Source organism: Balaenoptera acutorostrata, chromosome 5 (assembly GCF_949987535.1).
Source record: "Balaenoptera acutorostrata chromosome 5, mBalAcu1.1, whole genome shotgun sequence".
Taxonomy (NCBI): domain Eukaryota; kingdom Metazoa; phylum Chordata; class Mammalia; order Artiodactyla; family Balaenopteridae; genus Balaenoptera; species Balaenoptera acutorostrata.
In genome coordinates this window covers 49,431,942-49,450,106 of record NC_080068.1, presented here as the reverse complement: position 1 = coordinate 49,450,106, position 18,165 = coordinate 49,431,942, and the positions used below count along the sequence as shown (strand labels likewise).

Genomic DNA, 18,165 nt, shown 5'->3' with positions numbered 1-18,165 from the left:
CAGGGCCAACGGTGACCACGTCTTGGAAAGATCACTTCAGGTTTGAGTGACACCGCCGCTGAGAGCCCTCCCTGCTGTCTTCCCCGTCTCCTGCAGTTGAGAATGAAAACCACTGTGATTTCGTGAAGCTTCGGGAGATGCTGATCCGTGTGAACATGGAAGACTTGCGAGAGCAGACTCACACCCGCCATTATGAGCTGTATCGGCGCTGTAAGCTCGAAGAGATGGGCTTCAAGGACACCGACCCTGACAGCAAGCCCTTCAGGTATGTGGGCACCTGGCAGTCAGGACCCCCAGGCAGCGGTGTGAGCGGCGTGCTGGTGCATCCCGGAGATGCTTGTGGGATCGAGAGGTGGGTGGTGGAGGGACCTGGCGGGGGCAGATGAATAGCGCGGGTCGCCAGGCATTGCGGTAACCGCTTTATTTGTATCATCTAGAGCACCTGACGTAGCTGCTGTCATTATTGCATCCTCATTTTACAGAGGAGGAGACGAAGGCACTGCAAGTGTAAACAGCCTGCCCAAGTAGGAAGTGACAGGTGTGAGTTTTGAACCTCTGTTCTTAACTGTTACACTCACAGAGGCACAGAACCTGGTCCAGGCATTTACAAAGGTGCGGAGGCTCACTACAGTTTGTCCCGTTCGTTTTTGCCAAATAGGTTTCACTTGCCAAGTCTCCTACTTTGTGATGTGCTCTTACTAGGTTCCAGTGAACCAGTACAATTCTAACAACACGAATGAGTAGTAAAGGAAATAACTTACAGAACATTTGCTGTGTATTTTCCCACACCGCTGATGGATGGAGAGGAAGAGGCAAAACGTGAAGGGGAGAATATCGCAGTTAATGTAGAATTAGTGGCCCCGCAAAGGCCAGGCCCTATTAGAGCCCAGTCGGGGGGAAGGGTCGCCGGGGCCACTCTAGGCTTGGTGAACGGTCAGAGGAAGGTTTGCCGCCACCTGGTACAGGAGAGGATTGCTCTGTGCATACTGAACCCATGCAGTTTCTTCACGGGGATCTGAGTTGAGGTGATGTGAAGTGTGTCTGTGCTTGGCGCCTGTGCTGATCGGGGGCCGCGGTTCCTTGGAGAAGACTGTTTTCCGCCTCTCTTGTGGCTGGCCTCGACTCCCACTCAAATGTCTAGGAGCTGGCTGGCCGCGGTGCCTCAGGCAGCCTGTGTGCAGTGCCAGTGGACTCCCTCCGCTGGATCTGAGCTGCCATTGCGGTGGCAGGGAGGTTATTTTCTTGGAATCTCTTTAGTTTGGTGAAGTCTGGACTGGTCTCCCAGTACAGTGCTCCTGTGGAATGTATTTGGTGAGAACAAATGGAGACCCCAGACAGAGGGCTTCTAACCAAAAAGTTAGCTTCTAGCTAAGTCTGCATCATTTAGTCCTGCTCTAGGGGCTTGTAAAATTGGCCCTCTTCATTCACATGAAATGTGCTTTCTGAGGCAGGGTAGAGGATGCCCTTTTGTGTACACAAGTGTAGGGGATTGAACCTTGAAATGCATTGACCAAAAAATAGCCCCTACACAATCAAGCCTACTCTCTGGTTATTAAGCCTGAGGAAAATGGTTTTTGTGTGGCAGAGACTATCTTTATTTTTTCATAGAGGTTTTTTTTTTTTTTTCACCCATGCATAGAGATGAAACAAAAGGGACCACAGTAAAAATGGAACCCGTGTGCCCTCCGCCCTCATTCAAACCCAGGCGGCGTTGAAGGGTGAAGGGGCAGCAGTGTGGGTTCAAGTCTTGACCCTGCTACTACCCAGCTCCTTAACCCGTCGGGGCCTCAGGTTCTTCATCTGTAAAACGAGGAACTGGGCTAGATCGGGGGCAGTCAGATCTAGTAGGAGGGCTTTTTCCAGAATGTGCCACAGAGGAAGTGCTCTGGCTCTGTGGACCATGTGGTCTCTGTCCCAGTTTTTCAGCTCCACCCTTGTAGTGTGAAAGCAGCCAGAGACCCTAACGTAAAAGAACAGGAGTGGCTGTGTTCCAATAAAAACGTATTTACAAAAACAGGCAGGGCCAGATTTTGCCCTCGGGCTGCAATTTGCCAGCCCCTGGACTAGATCATCTCTTGGAGCCCTGAGCTGCCTGCAGAAGTTGGAATGCATGTGACTGTTTCTTAAGTCTGTTAGAGGTAATTTACCTCCCCAAATGTTAAGAACCATTCAGCACAGCTGTGTTTTGTTCAGCTCTGGAATTTTGGAGTCTGTGATGCAGGCCCCTTCACTAACCTTCCACCATCTCGACCAACTGGGGCTGCTTGGGTTCCCAGGAACCAGGGCTGGTGAGGATTTCCTGCTGCTGCCTCTGTCTCTGCGTTTGAGTTATAGTTTCTCCTGCCAGGCCAGGGTAGCTGCCCGCCAGGAGGAGGGTTGCTGGGTGGGTCCAGCAGGTTCTGCAAGGCCTGGCAGAACTGGATCCAGCTCACTGCTCTGGCCTCCCCGTCCCCACGGGCTTCAGGACCCGTGGTAGATGTCTCTGAGGCCTAACTTGTAGAGAACGTGCTTTATTCACGCGTATCCCCCTCCCCATTTGGTTCCTTTTCTACTGGCCTGAGGGTTCCTTTTTGAGGATGGAAAGGAGGGAAATATATTTTATATAAAATATATTTTGTATATGTAAATATTTTATATATAAATATATTATATATATATATGTATATATATAAAACCAAGGCCTTTACTCTTTTCCCTGTATAAGAAAATAAGAAACAGAAAAGTAGACCTTCTAAAAATAAACACCTTCTATCATCTCAGTTCCTGGGAACCCTGGAAGTAGTTTCTCCTCTTAGAAACCCACTCACTCAACCTCCGGTGGCCCTCTTGGTGCAGGCAGGATCATTTGGAACATAAAAGTTGGCTTTGAATCACATGTCTTGGCAGATAGCAAGGTGAAATAAACTTGGTTTTCCTCTCCTTGGAAACCACTGCTTTACAAAGGGCCCAGCCTCTCCCTTGGAGGAGTTTCCAGCCTCCCCAGCACTTCCTGCGAGCCTGACACTGAGGGTGCAGGAGGGGACCTGCTTGAATGATGACACAGTTAAGGAAAAGCAAAAGCCACAGTTAATTTAAGGGATTTCCCAGAATTACACCTTCAAAGTCATCACGCCTGGATGCTCACAGAAGACTTTCTTTTCCATGTGAATTTAGGGTGAGCTTGGAGGAATATCAGTGAAGGACTCAAGGCTTTTATGTTCTCAAAGTAGAGGATCCCTTCACGGGTGTACAGTGAAGTCCGTCCTCCCCTCTGGGCACCCTGTGTCCACCACTTGCCCTCTGGGTGCCACTTGTGTTTATACCATGTGTTTATAAAGCAGAGAGTGGCCTCTAAAGCCGAGGCCCGTAAGTGGGAGCTCCCCTGAATATATGACACCGTGTGAAACCAAACCAGAAGCTGGGCGAGCACAGGAACAGGCCGCATTTAAGCCTTGGGAGTACGTCCTGGGCACAAAAGCTGAATCTGTCCCCGGTGCTTTCCTTCAACCTGCCTGCGTTCAGAGTTGTGTCTCTCTTGTCTTGCGGTAGAACCTTTCTCTCTGTCACTACACGTGTATATGTCCAGGCGTCAACCTGCTTTTTCTTGTGCGCATCTTTCCCACCTGCTGCCCTGCAGCCTCAGAGCTCATGCCTCACCCCAGCCAGAGCACCCATGCCTTCCCTGGACCCAGGTCCCCCAGACCCTGGCCCCTTTCTGGCTGGCACTGGGGGAAGATGGGGGCGGGGACGTCACACAGGAGCGGGGATGGGTCTTGTCCCTGCTGCTTGTCTCCTGAGATGCCACCGCCCTCTTCCTAACACTCCATCCTCACCTCAAAACACCACCTTCTCCTTGACGCTACCTGTCAGGTCACAAAAAGTGCTCCTTTACTGCCCCTGTCTCAAGAAATCACAGAGTTTTCAGGCCCATGAGACCATTCATTTTTAGGAGCATGGAGACCTCACTTCTCCCACCTGAGCTAGGTGGCCCGGCTGAAAATCCTGGCTCTGTCACTTCTTCACTGTGTGACCTGCACAGGTTACTAAGCCCCTCTGTGTCTGAGTTTCTCCATGTGTAAAATGGGAGGTGATAATAATAGCTACCTCACTGCGTTGTTGTAAGGATAATACACTCGCGTGTGTAAGTTCCTCCGTAAACCCCGGCGGCGTGCGGCGCTCTGGCCTGCCCCCCGCTGGGCGGTCCAGGAGCCGTAACAGGGAGAGAACGGTGCTACGTGAATTACGGGAGTGCAGGATGAACTGGAGTGCCAGTGCCCGTTCTCCCTTCCCTTGACCTCCATGAGCAAAGCCTGCCTCTCCCAAAAGATGTTAAAAGAAAATGAGAAGATAAAAGCCTCAGTTTCAAACCAGCCCAAACCCTCGTGAAAAAATTGTTCACTTCTCACTTGGAAAAGGGTGTTAATCACTACAATTAAAAATTAAGTTGGAAGAGCTAGAAATTGCAAACGGTATCATCACTTTAGGTATCTGAGAGGATACTATAGATCCAGTTCCTTCTGGACTGGTTTTCACTGGCTGGAAGCATAGGGGAGGGTCTCTGGTGTCTCTCATTCACATGTGGATTTCCACAGGTGCCCAGGGAGTAGGATCTGTGACTGCATTGCTAAGAAACCTACTGCAGGTGACTCCTTGGAGTGGGGGGTTTATGATTTCTTTCTCATACGTTGCTTATGATTTCCAGTGTCAGAGTTGCAAAGCTGGTTCCTGTCCCCGGATGCAGCCATCTAATAAGCAGCATGTGTTGAGGCCATCTGGCTGGTGGCAATATCGCTCCTTATCCTTTCTCTAGAACATGCGCTTTCCAGCTTTGGGCTGCAACCTTCACTATCCAATGTGTTCTACATCGTGATCCAGTATACACATATCATGAAGTGATACCTGCTCTTAGAGTTTGCACTGCATTCTGGTTTCTTCTATCCTGTTCTCTAAACTTTTTAACATACTGGTTAAAACCCTTGATTGGGTCATGACCCATAGTTTGAAAATGGATCTCCAGAAACTGGAGCCTAAGCTAGGTTGTGGTTGGGACTGGATCAGGTCGAGTCATGCTGCGAGGTCTCAGAATTCCAGTAGCATTACCCAAAGGACCTTCTCTCTGTGGGTCACTTAACAAAAGTTTCCACAATTAAACAAATTAGGCTCTAAGTGAATCGACTTAAACAGGTTTTGTTTTTTTTTTTTAATTGAAGGACTTTTCAGAGCACTTAAGACAAGCAGTGGTTGGCAGACTAGTTACATCAAGTCACCTGGAAGCATTTTAAAAATACAGATTTACTTTTGCCTTCTCCTGACATCCTGAGTCAGCATCTCCAAGTGTGGCGTTAGGAAACTGTGCTCAGAAAAGTCCAGTAAAACATGCCCGGGCGACCCTGACGTGCTGCAGGGCTTGGGAGTCACCGTGTTCTGCGGCTGTCCTAAAGGGAGGTCACACATTGCATTTTCCTTTTGTTCTTTTGACTTGGGAACCCCACTTTTGAAGATTTCTTGAAACTAGCGATCTCTGGAACACACTTTGGGTCATGTTTCTTGGTAGTGTTTCTATACTGGGTGTTCCATTGCTTGTTAAGAAAGAAGAGGAAGATGGATTCATTATCTTAAAATCAACAAAAACTGGGTTCCCCCCAAATTTCATAGCAGGGACAAGTCATCCTCTGCCTTTGGCCATTCTGACACAAATGATAGTGATAAAGAGTTTATTAGAAGCTAACAAGCAAAATCAAACTCATGAATTATTTTATAGTTTCGTTATCCATGCATTTCTCTATCTCTGTGGCTATATAGCTTAAAGTTCAAGTCCAAATATTGCTATTAATATTAGCCAACACTAATGTCGGCCAAACTTGCTTTTGTCTCCTAAGATAATGTGAAAGCCAAATATACCTCCAGAAACTCCCAACTCGTGATTGTCCATTACCCAGGCAGTGTTGACACTCTTGAGGGCAGGAGAACTGATTGTTCAGCAACCAATAAGAGCATTGATTATAGACGTATAAACAATCCTAATTAGTGCATTTTGTAAGTATGTTGCTCTTTATAAACGTATACCCACATGCACACGCCCCTCCACCACCTGAATGTTCTTTTTCTCCTTCTACATGGACAAGTGTGAATGCTGGGGTGGCTCTGCATGGAGTCTGGGGTCATCCACAGGTGCTTTTCATTTTGGAATCAGCACTTTGGGTGCATTTGGTCCCTGGGTAAAAGTGGATAATCCTGCTGCAGACTTGTGTAACTGTCACAACCCTTGTTCTAGGGAAACTGCAAGGGAGAGATAGAGATAGCAATTACCGGCAAATGTATCTCTGTTTTTATGAGTGTGGGTGTGGGTGTCTGTTTTTTTCCTAAGTTGTGTTACCAAAGGTGATTTTTTTGTAAATGTATCTGTTCTGACTTGGAGGTAAAACTGAGTGATGGCCTTTGCTTTAAAATATTGGGCCCCAAGTTCTGTAGACAGTCAGGGGGAGGATAAGTTTTAAAATAAAAATCAAACTCCTCCCTGCTCTATTTACAATTGGTAATACCACTTGAAGAGCAGCAATTTTCTGTAATATCTTTAGATACACTATTGTCTCTTTAGATGGTTCACTGAGTCTGTTTTCTAAATTGGGGGCTGGAGGAAGATGAGTGAGGGGGTAACACTTATTAAGCACCGATGTTATCTCAAATGCTTTACTCACTCTGCCCACATTTACCTCCCGAAATCATGGGCCCCGGAAGGCATTGTATTCAGAGAACATTGAGGCTGAGAGGCCGTGCCCTTCCCAAGATCATTCAGTAAATTGCTGTGAACCCCAAACCAACCCTGGTGGATCTGTCTGGCTCCAGTGCCGCTGCCTTTCTCTCCCTACACCCCCTCCATCTTCTAGAATTCTAAATCACGTCTTCAGTATCTACGTGGTACTGAACTGGGAGATACTGGCCAGCCCAGGCTTCCCCTGTGTGAATGTATGTAGCATACAGCTTGTAAATTCATACAGTAGGAGACATCCCATTAGTGCTACACTGTACTTATTGCCTCATCTCTGGTTCCTGACGTGCTTGTCTTTCTGATCGCCACATAACTAAAAAGAAGATGGTGTCATTTTGTGTGTCCTTGAACCTGGTGAGTTGGCAGCCTTATTTATTTTGAGGAAGTGACTGGGTAGGAACTGTCTGGACTGAAATTTCTTATCATGCAACTTCATGACACTGTCCTTGGTTTGTGGCTTTTGAATAGTCTTCAGGAGACATACGAAGCAAAAAGGAATGAATTTCTGGGAGAACTTCAGAAGAAAGAAGAAGAAATGAGACAGATGTTTGTCATGAGAGTGAAGGAGAAAGAAGCTGAACTTAAAGAGGCAGAGAAGGAGGTAAGCCATCTGTCCTTGCGTCCAGGGGAGACACAGACGAGACAGGCCTTCATGCTGCTCTAAGCACTTGCTACATATATTCTATCACACGAGGGGCCTACTAACCTGGTACGAAGAGTAGGGTAGCCAGTCTTATCCCCATTTCACAGATGGTAACACTGAGTGTCGTAAAGCTTAAGTTATTTATGCAGTCACATACCTAGTTAGTAGCAAAGCCAAGACTAAAGCTAGAACTTAGGTTTCCAGACCTGATCCCACATTCCTTGTAACTCCATATTTCATCAATTTACAAGTGATGAAACGTAAGATTTGCAATTCTGGGACCATTATTGTCTCAGTCTACCAGTCAACTCAGTGAGCTCAACAGTGGAGGGCCCTTCGCCCCTGTCTGATGGGGGACGGGCTCTGTCCGCCGTGTCTGTGCTCTGGCTTCCCTCTGGGACGCACACCCCTGGCTCCAATGTCCCGCTGACTCTAGTTCCCCACGCCCAGCCCAGGGTAGCTGCATCCTAGAGGTTCCCATGGACTCCTTTTTTATTTCTAAAGAAGTGTTTATTGATTATTTGAGTTTTATTTTGAGAAGTTTCTTGAAACACAAAGTATGGTTTTTGGTGTATCACTTTTGATATGGAACAAAGTTGTTTCTAATAATTAAGCACACAGACACACAAATTATCACTTTAAAATATTTTAAGCACACAAAATCTGCCTAAAACTGCACAGATGAATGTATATTTCATTATAATGCACCCATTATTTAAATTAAACCAAGAACTTAATTTAGTTGCCATTAGATTAATGAAGTGTGGAAACTTTTAAGGTCACTTGATTAAATGCATCCTTTTTACTTATATTTGTTTCTTATATGTAATACCCTAAATACACGGCTAAACGTGTGCATAGAATATTATAAAATGAAATAACAATGAATATTTTCAGATGTACAGATTATTTCACATTATAATGAGTAATAATTTGATCTCATTTTAAGTAATATTTTCATTATAGTAAGTTACAGTTTTAGCAGAGTTCAGAATTAAAAAGTCAATTCTCTTCAGATTTTAAAATGACCCAATTAATTCTTTAGCTGATATAGCTCAATGAATATTACTCATTTTACCCTGTTAAAAGATAAACTGAGGGACTTCCCTGGCGGTCCAGTGGTTAAGAATCCGCGCTTCCACTGCAGGGGGCATGGGTTCGATCCCTGATCATGGAACTAAGATCCCACATGCTGTGCAGCGTGGCCAAAAATTAAAAAAAAAAAAAAAAGATAAACTGAGGCACATTAAAATTTTTAAGAGTTTATCTGAGCAAACATCAATTGGAATCAGGCCCCATGGATTTCTGCTGTAACAGTCACCCCAACGAGAGAGAGCAAGAAATAGGTTTGCCTTTGATGCTAGATAATAAGAAACTTAGAGGTTATTTAAATAGGTAAGAACTCACCCTAGTTTTGCTGCAGAGAAAGGAAAGTTGAGCCTTATTTGCTGTTGGCTTTAAGTATCAAGTTGAATGCTAGGTAAAAATTCTAGAATTATCTAAATAGTAAGGATTTCCCCCTCCCTCCCAGTTTTTTTTTAAATGTAAATTTATTTATTTATTTATTTATTTATGTCTGGGTTGGGTCTTTGTTGCTGCGCGCGGGCTTTCTCTAGTTGCGGCGAGCGGGGGCTACTCTTCGTTGCAGTGCACAGGCTTCTCATTGCGTTGGCTTCTCTTGTTGCAGAGCACGGGCTCTAGAGTGCAGGCTCAGTAATTGTGGTGCACGGGCTTAGTTCCTCCGCCGCATGTGGGATCTTCCCGGACCAGGGCTCGAACCTGTGTCCCCTGCATTGGCAGGCGGATTCTTTTTTTTTTTTTTTTAAAGATGACAGGTTTTTGTTTTTTTTTTTTTACCTTTGGGTTTATTTATTTATTTATTTATTTATGGCTGTGTTGGGTCTTTGTTTCTGTGCGAGGGCTTTCTCTAGTTGTGGCAAGTGAGGGCCACTCTTCATTGCGGTGCGCGGACCTCTCACTATCGCGGCCTCTCTTGTTGCGGAGCACAGGCTCCAGACGCGCAGGCTCAGTAGTTGTGGCTCACGGGCCTAGTTGCTCCGCGGCATGTGGGATCTTCCCAGACCAGGGCTCGAACCCGTGTCCCCTGCATTGGCAGGCAGATTCTCAACCACTGCGCCACCAGGGAAGCCCGGCAGGCGGATTCTTAACCACTGTGCCACCAGGGAAGCCCCCTTCCATTTTTTGTTTCTGCATTGTGATAATTTTCTAAATTCAGTTTGTCAAGGGCCAGAAATTTCTCCGCATACTCTTCTTATTTGAATAGTATGGATACATATATCTGTAGTCACTGTGTAAGTCTCTAAGTAAATATAGATTATACTTTTCAAAAAAGGACCAGAAGTAAAGAACTTTTCTTACCACTAGGGTGAGTTTCTTATTAGGACCATGGATAATTTTTATTTTCTTCTTTATGCTTTTTACAATGAACACGTATTTTATTATCAGAAAAAGTGCACAGAGATTCCCCTTAGTGCTAAGCGATCCAAGTTTCAACAGTGTGTAGGGCCCCAAGGGATGCTTTTCACCACCTCGGCCTGGCTCAGCCCCAGACGGTACCTCACTCGTGTAACTAAAGCACGGGCAGCGGCACACGTACGTTCTGCTTCTGAACAGATCCAGGTAGCCTTACGCCAGTAAGCATCCCATTCCCTCCACCAAGCTTGTCTTCCTCCTCTTCTCTCCAGCTCCACGAGAAGTTCGACCTCCTAAAGCGGACACACCAAGAAGAGAAGAAGAAAGTGGAAGACAAGAAGAAGGAACTGGAGGAGGAGGTGAACAATTTCCAGAAGAAGAAGGCGGCAGCTCAGTTGCTACAGTCCCAGGCCCAGCAGTCTGGGGCCCAGCAAACCAAGAAAGACAAGGATAAGAAAAAGTAAGCGGGTGTCACCCCCATGCAGCGGGGCCCTCTAACAATTTATTCCTCTTGCATGTCTCTACTTTTCCCATTTACAGACTGGAAACTGGTCTATTACCAGAAAGATAAAAGCAAGAATTTTCTCTACAGTGCAGGGGAGACGACAAAGGTTTTTAAAGTATTTCTAAAGGGTACACAGACACTAAGTTATAAAACTTGACCACACGATCCAGCCATCAGGACTGGAGTAACCTGTCGTCTCCAGTAGCATCTTCTGCAGCAACACTAGGACTCTTGAGAAGACAGTGCATTTCTCTTCACTACTCTCTGGAGACAATCCTCACGGCTCTTGATAAAGAGCATCCTAAAACTATGATTGTTAGAATTATTTTTCTATTCTCTGTTGTAAGGCTTAAGAAGCCAGTCATTGAAAGTCTTGTTCTCAAAAATGAAAGATTTGGAAGAACTACTAGTGGCCACTAGTTTTCCCTCTAAATTCCACAAGATGATGAATCGTTTTATTGTGAAAATGGGATCAAAATGCCCGTTAAGACACCTCCACCAATTCTCAAGACACACCTGTACCCGCACAAAATTTTTTTTAAATATGGCCTTGATTTAAGGTGCCAAAGGGTCAGATCCTGCTTTTGAGTTGTCACTTCCTATGATACTCCAATAGCAGTGGCCTGAATCCAGTAGGAGATTTGGGCCTTCCTTGAAATTCTGCTGTGATTTGAAGCTTTACAGCAAATCACCTGAAAGACTAGGGGGTGGCACTTTATGACAATTACTATTGGTTTGACAGTAAGCACAGTGGTCAACAAGATGCCTTTGAAGAAAACCTTAGTGGTAGCTGGGTGGTGAGCCCATGGATGCCACCCTGCTTTGTCTGTTTAAGGTGTGGTCCTCTGAGGGTGTGTTTCAGGATTCTTGCTCTTCATCCTTAGATGCTAAGGTTCTAGGGCAAAGGCTGACAACTAAGTAAACAATAAAAATGTTGGTACTGGAGTAGGCAAAGAATTACATTCTTAGACATATATGGCAGACAGGATTGAGCCTGCACAGTAATCGAGTCCTATCCCGGGGGAGTGAGCTCGACAGTGGTGTTCACTTAATCTGAGTGAACGTGCAGACTTGTCCCCGAGGAATCTTGTTACGTTTCCTGTGGCAGAAACCAAAATGCACAGAGAAAGTTTGAAACTCTACTTTGCAGACCTTGACTTTCCAAGCTCTGAGCCAGCAGGAAATGTATGAAGAGAGCAGGGGAGCAAGCAGATTTTCTAAGCAATAGAAAGTAGTTGGTGTAGGTGAGCTGTGATTTGAATGGGGTTGGTACAGACCCACGTGGTCAAAGGACTCCAGGGGCCGAAAATTTAGTTATGCTGGATTAATTCTGAGAGTAACAACTGCCTAGATTATGATCCAGTTCAAGAAAGCACTTTGTAAGCTACACATGTTTGGAGAGCATCGGTCACTAATGGTGACGTTCCCCATGCAGATTCAGAGATGAGTGACTCTTCCAGGGAAGACAAAACGAAAGCCATTTGGCATCATTCCCTTGTTGATCCAAACTAACCCAGGATAAAAAAAAATAGGTGGGGTGTGTGTGTGTGTGTGTGTGTGTGTGTGTGTGTGTGTGTGTGTGTGTGTGTGTACACATCTATAGGCATGAATGAAAACAGGAAAAAGCTGCTGACTCACGGTTTAGGAAACCCAAAGTCGAGTTTTTCTTACCCTGAAGCACTAAAGTGCGTAAAGGTCCATGTTTTAGAACTTAAGATGTTTATAGAAGACCAGCAATGTTCCAAGGATATTTCACGTGTACTGGATGTGCCTTTAAGCAATAAAAATTCCGAGAACTGACCAGTCTTGTGCCTCCATTTTAAAAAGTATCTAATCGCAGACTTCTCCGTGCAAGGAGGTTTTTCTTGTCCTGTAGAACGTTTTAGGTTATTTTCTTCCCAGCCTTGGGCCTTAGCAGTGTATAATGCTTTTCAAGTTTATGTGAAGTGTGTGCGAATTCTATTTTAGCCTTATTTATACATTCTCATTTATTATTAATGGAATTAGACTTAATTTGGTGAGCAATGGTCACCAGATTTTGTGCCTGACAAGGGCGCGTACTTTTCGGTAACTTCTAGGTTCTTAAGCTCTTCCACACTTTCCCATTTGAACAGTGAAAGCAGTTGCCAGTTGGAGGCCTGAAGGGTCAAAGTTAAAAAAAAAAAAAAAAAAAAAAAAAATCACTTCCCTTGCTGCCAGTGGAGAGTTTTGGTGAGAGAGGACCACAGACAGACAGTAATCAGGGTAACCAGAACAGTACTTGGAAAATAAATGGGAGGCTCTTTCCTCCTCGTGTAGCTGGAGGAGAGACTGGAGTCACCACGCTTGCCGCTTAGGAGCTGCTCCAGGGGGAGAATTTTAAAAGAGATGCGTATTTATTCACCTGCCACGCTTCCACCTTAGAGCTTCACTTCGTTTTTCTAATAGTTTTAAATTCCGTTTTTTCTATTCTAATGACACGCTCCCTCTTTAACGTAGGTAAGGCTTTGTACTTCTCCTTGACCTGTTAGTGGCATGAGAGCATGTAACATTTCCTAAGATTACAGACAAGGTAGAACTAACCCTGGCACTGCCATTAGCTGGACCCCCGCCTCCTGACATCTCTGGCCACCAAGTCACTTTCCTTGTTTGCGGCTACACCTCAGTGGTGGGGGTGCCCGAGGGTAAGTTGTTCAGTAGTTGTTCAGTGTTCATCTTTTCTGAAAACTTTGCACAGTTGCCAGCCAGCAGTTTGCTAGTTAAGATGCATCCATTCCAAAAAGAAAGTTTTAAAAATCTATCATTTTAAAACTGTACCTGGCATCTGATAACTATAGTTTACACAATCATCCACTCATCTTTTCTTTTTTAAAAGAATATTTTGATTCTTCCTAAGGAATGAAGCTGCGTGTTTTGGACTTGCCTCAAATTAGACATGTAAATCTTGGACTTGGCATTGCTTTGTACCTAGGAGGGGGAAGGCTCTGGGCATTGCTTTAGCTGTAACCATATGATTGTCCTTTTTTTTTTCCCTCCCAAGTAGATTAATAGCATGTCCTCCATCCACTATATTCCAATCCCCAAGTTACTTGTTGAAAGACATTTATTGTATATTCAGTACCGATGTGATGCCCAAATCTAATAGAGAATGGTTTTGTGTTATTTGAGAAGAAAGTCAAACAGCAAATCCTTTCACTAGAACATGTAGTGGTTTCAAGAAGTCACTCATGAATTCTGAATTACCTGCAAATGGAAACTAACCACGTGTTCTTTAATTCAATATTAAAATTTTGCTTTTGCTTGTCATGTAGAATAGCTTACTCAAATTTTTGGTTTTAATTTCTGTCAATTCCATAATCATTGCATGAGCATTCACCATCACCGAATGCTGGTGCTGGCGCTCCTAATTTTCCTTCTTTTAATTTATTATTATTTCTAACTTTTTTGTTTTGTTTTTTAACTTGCAGTGCAAGCTTCACATAAAGCCTGGCAAGCCAAGGATGGTCCGCATTCACCTGCTTTTGCAGTAATATTGTATCTCTGCCATCTGTGTCCTTTTATTTTGTTTTATTTTTATTTTTTTCCCTTTCCCAGACACCAGATAACTATTAACTCATTTTGCTGAATGTTGTTCGGTGGTGGAAAATGATAGAACAAGGGGATAACAGCAAAAGCTATGTGCAGCCGGACTTTGTTTCTGGAAAGCAAATGATTTGCCTTTTATGCCTGTTCAGAGTGGCAGCAGGAAGCATGCCTGTTCTGTTACTTTTATGTTGCTTTGGACCAAGGGAAGGAGGCTAAATTGCTACATGTACGTCTGACAGGAAAACTTTTCACCGCCTCAGCAGCTGACTATAAACCTGAATAGCCATGACCACTTGCTCTTCTTGATTATTCGTCTCCATGACGCGAAAGGCCCTGAACTCCCTCTGTCTCTTCTCCACACCTGCCCCGAACCAAGGTAGCTTTGTATGTAGGCAGAACGGTGGGTAAGCTTTACCTGACTTTTACCCTTGCGTGGATTTTTTTTTATTACTATAATAACATTATTTGGCCTGGGTTGTGGGTCTGTTCAGACTGACTGTCTCCTCTTATGGCTTTAAAAATGTGTCTGAACCCCTGTGTCTCAAATCCTGGCCAAGTGGGGTTGTAATAAGAAAATGATGAGTCTTTTCCCTTGTGTCAGGGCAACCTTGGCGCCCTCACAGATAGCCCTCTCCAAGGCTGGATCAGACAACCTCGTTTAGCAGAAGGATCTTTTACTAAGGATGATGGGCTTTCCACAACCTGCTTACTACTTACAAGATCCAGTCTTTTCATAAACACACCTAAGTCTGCTCTCAGTAGGCTGAGAGAGGAGGGCCTAATGACTGATTCCAGGATATCGAGTGCTTCTAATAACAGTTTTCAATAATTATGAGGAGAAATTTTCCAGAAATATTTAAAATAGAAAATCTGTTATAAACTGTATCATCTGCAGCACAAGTTTGAGGGGGCCTTGTCAACTTAAGGTAGAAATGGGAAGGAACATAATATAAACCCACAAGTCAAGAAAGCAGAAATTCAGCTTCACATCCAGTTTCCTTGCATAGTCTCTTTTTGATATTTGCAGTAAAGGCATGAAGGAATAGAACGGCTGGTCTTTCAAATCCAGTTGTCTTGAAGGAATTTCCTCACCTTTTCCTTCACCAAGACTAGCTCTACCTGCTCTTTGCGTTTAAGGCCCAGTGCCCCATCAACAAGGGTTAGGACTTAACCATATGGCAGGACATAGACTACATGCCAAATTTGTATGGAAAAGGGCATATCTAATCTCTTTTCTGTACTTTTCTTTTTTGAGGCTTATCCTTTCATTTCCTTGATTTTTTTCCCCCTCTAATAACAAGATACTCGCAGCTTTCTAACTCCGTAGTCTCCTGTTTCTTACTTGAAAGAATAACATTTCTCATGAACCTGATACTTCACCTCTGCATTTTCCTTTTGGCCTTCACTAAGTCTTACATTAATCAAATAGGATAGAATACACACACACTTACACACACTTTTTTTTTTTTTAATTAATAAGTCTCTAGTTGATTCCAATGAAGACTTTTTTCCCTTCTTTTTATCCTCAACCACACTATTATGGGACAGAAGGAATGGTCGTCCATGAACTGATTTAGGCGTAATTAGGCAAAGTAAGAAATCAGTTTCATGGAAGCCGAAACTAAGCTGGGATAGAAACTTCAAACCAGAAGCAGCAATAGTGGTATAAAGACAGGCTCAGGAGCTACTGGACCAATGTTTTTGTTTTTGCTTTTTTAATGATTCTAGTCTGAAGCTGGCTATTAGGCGGCATGCTGATTCTAACCATGGGCTGAGTTTGCTCAGATGCTGTGCACCAGACAGAAGCTTGAATACTTTTGTTGTATGCTTGTTCCGGCCATTGCTTGTGTGAGCATTTTCGTGCCTTGTAACAGGAAATACACTTCTAAATTGTAAAAATGCATCACTTTAAAATTTTCATTTTACATGCATCACTAAAGCCTTTTTAAAGTGAGCCTAGCCACGAAAGGCATCCAGCTGACTTTTTGATTCCAAGATTGTTGTTTGATTGGATTGATTTTTTTTTTCCCATTAAATTTTTCACAGAAAAATAAATCATATGGAGAGTCAGGGAATAAAAAGTCAAAGAAAACATATAAAAGCTTTTTTAAAAAATGCATTGCTTCTGAACTTTTTTCTGCCCCTGCTCCCTGGCCCTATTTGGTTTGTTATTGCTGCCCTCTCTTCTTTCTGTATCTGTGCCTTTTTTCACAGTAGTCCTTGGCTCTGCACGGAATAAATGATACCCTCAAATCTAATTGGATGTGCTTTCGCCTTTGCATGTAAGTACGGCAGTAAGAAACCTTTGAGACCTTTTTGACTTTTTAAAATTAGGGAAACAAATGGGATAGGTGGATTTTTTTTTTTCCCTGGAGGGGGGGTAGGGAGGTATTGGTTTGAGTATCCTTTGTTTTTTTAAAAAACACACAAAAACCCTAAATATATTTAAAATGGCTCACATTTATATCTTTTTCCCAAGAAACACAGAGATTTGACTTTTCCTTAATATCAGTGTGCAAGTCAGAAATTACTAACCCCAGCCTGTGTTCTACACAGCATTGTGGGTTCATTGGATATTACAGAGGGTCCTTGGTTTTTTTTTTTTTTTTTGGTTTTTAGTGTTTCATTTTTTTTCTAGGTTTTTTGGTTTGGTGTTTTTTGTTTTTTGTTTTTTGACTGCACCACGCGGCTTGTGGGCTATTAGTTCCCTAACCAGGGATTGAACCCGTGCCCTCGGCAGTGAGAGCGCGAAGTCCTAACCACTGGATTGCCGGGGAATTCCCAGAGGGTCCTTGGTTCTGACTGTGTAAGTGAAGTTAGAATGAGAAACTACTACCTTCCACTAGAGAAAAAGCAAGAGGAACATTTTTTTTTTTTTTATGCTAGGCTCCCTTTATGATCGCTTAATTTTTGGTGATCTTGGTTTAATGGTCTTTCCCTTGTGCTAACTACTGGCAGGGAATCACCTTTTTTTTTTTTTTTTTTGGCCAGCTCTTGCTGGCCTCTCCCCACATCTTTTGTTCAACCATAATGACCATCTTTTTGCTTCTTCTGGACTTTAGATACCCATAACAGTTGTAAGTGCGGTAGGATGTGATGGAAAAGCACTTAGGAGAATTTACTGGCAGTTTAGAGACTATGTTTTCCCAACTTAGGCTCTTTATTAATTGGTCAAGGTTTTGTCCAGAAAGGGCACCTCAACCAGAGGAACATTTAACAAAATGCTGGGCACAGGTTACTCACCTTCCTTCTCTGCTTTGTGATCTCACCAGCAATAACACTTCACATCTTGTGCACCTCAAAGACTCGGTTTCCTCACTTTCTTGACACATCCATAAGTGTTTCATATACAAACTGTTGAATCGGATCTTTCAGCTGTTACCAACCCATGTCATACTGTCTCTGTGTGGTCCTACCAAAACTGTCCATTCAGATCCCTTTGCTTTCCCATTTGCAAGTGTCTGAAGTTGTCAAGTCTCAGCTTCCAGAAGTCTCGGTTCCATTGACAGGATACATATGTGATGACTCTTTAGGGGAAATGATGACGAACAAAGTCTAGATTATATGTAGGTATGAAGGGAATTTTTAAAATAAGTTGAAGATTAAGCTGTGAACAGCATTAGAACTTTGTCTATTTCTTAATTTTAAAATATGCTGATATGCCTTAAACTGTAGTTGTAGATCATTGTCATTTTGCTGTTTGAAAATAACCAATGTGTTTTTAAAACTGTTGTGTAATCTACTTTCAGTGTTAATGCAGAATTGTCATATATGTAAACTGCATGTTAGACACTTGTCTTTTTTAAAAAACTAAAATAATTGTATTGATGTGAAGCATATCATTTTTTCAAGTATGAAAGTAATCACTTAGCAAACTTGCTTGGTAATTTGGTGTCTGTTAAGGTAGGAGAGTGGCGGACAGGTAATCTATGCATATATCACTAGTGCCAAGACATAAAGTGGGGGAAAATATATTTTTACCCAAACATTGTGTGCCCTTTTGTGAGTTCTTTTTAGTCACTGTTTGATATGCAAATGTACACATGCTTATAATGTTGGATAAAAGAAGTGTAGGGATGAAAGAGTCTCGTGTTTTCCTACCTTGTCTGGACTTCAAATGCTACCATCTGGGCAGCACCAGCTCCTCCAAGATGCTTGCCACGTGATGTCCTGTACGTCATATTACTGTCTCTGCCACCCTTTCTCCCCGACTCCCGTCCCCTTCCACCCTGACTAGCGCCCCACCGCCCCAGCCGAGGCGTCACCCCCCAG

General features: G+C 43.6%; 1 protein-coding gene across 5 annotated transcripts in view; it reads left to right on the top strand.

Moving 5' to 3' along the window:
• The window catches only part of SEPTIN11 (septin 11), a 92,963-nt gene that overhangs the window by 73,841 nt on the left and 957 nt on the right, over nt 1-18,165 (top strand). For 2 of the 5 annotated variants that reach the window (XM_007165577.2, XM_007165576.2), the window contains exons 7-9: nt 97-265; nt 7,217-7,349; nt 10,097-10,284. In XM_007165577.2, the coding sequence (XP_007165639.1) occupies nt 97-265; nt 7,217-7,349; nt 10,097-10,284 (490 nt within the window). Of the gene's footprint in view, nt 1-96; nt 266-7,216; nt 7,350-10,096; nt 10,285-13,775; nt 18,032-18,165 lie in introns of those variants that run through there. The other 3 variants (XM_007165572.2, XM_007165575.2, XM_057547396.1) reach the window with 3 other exon arrangements.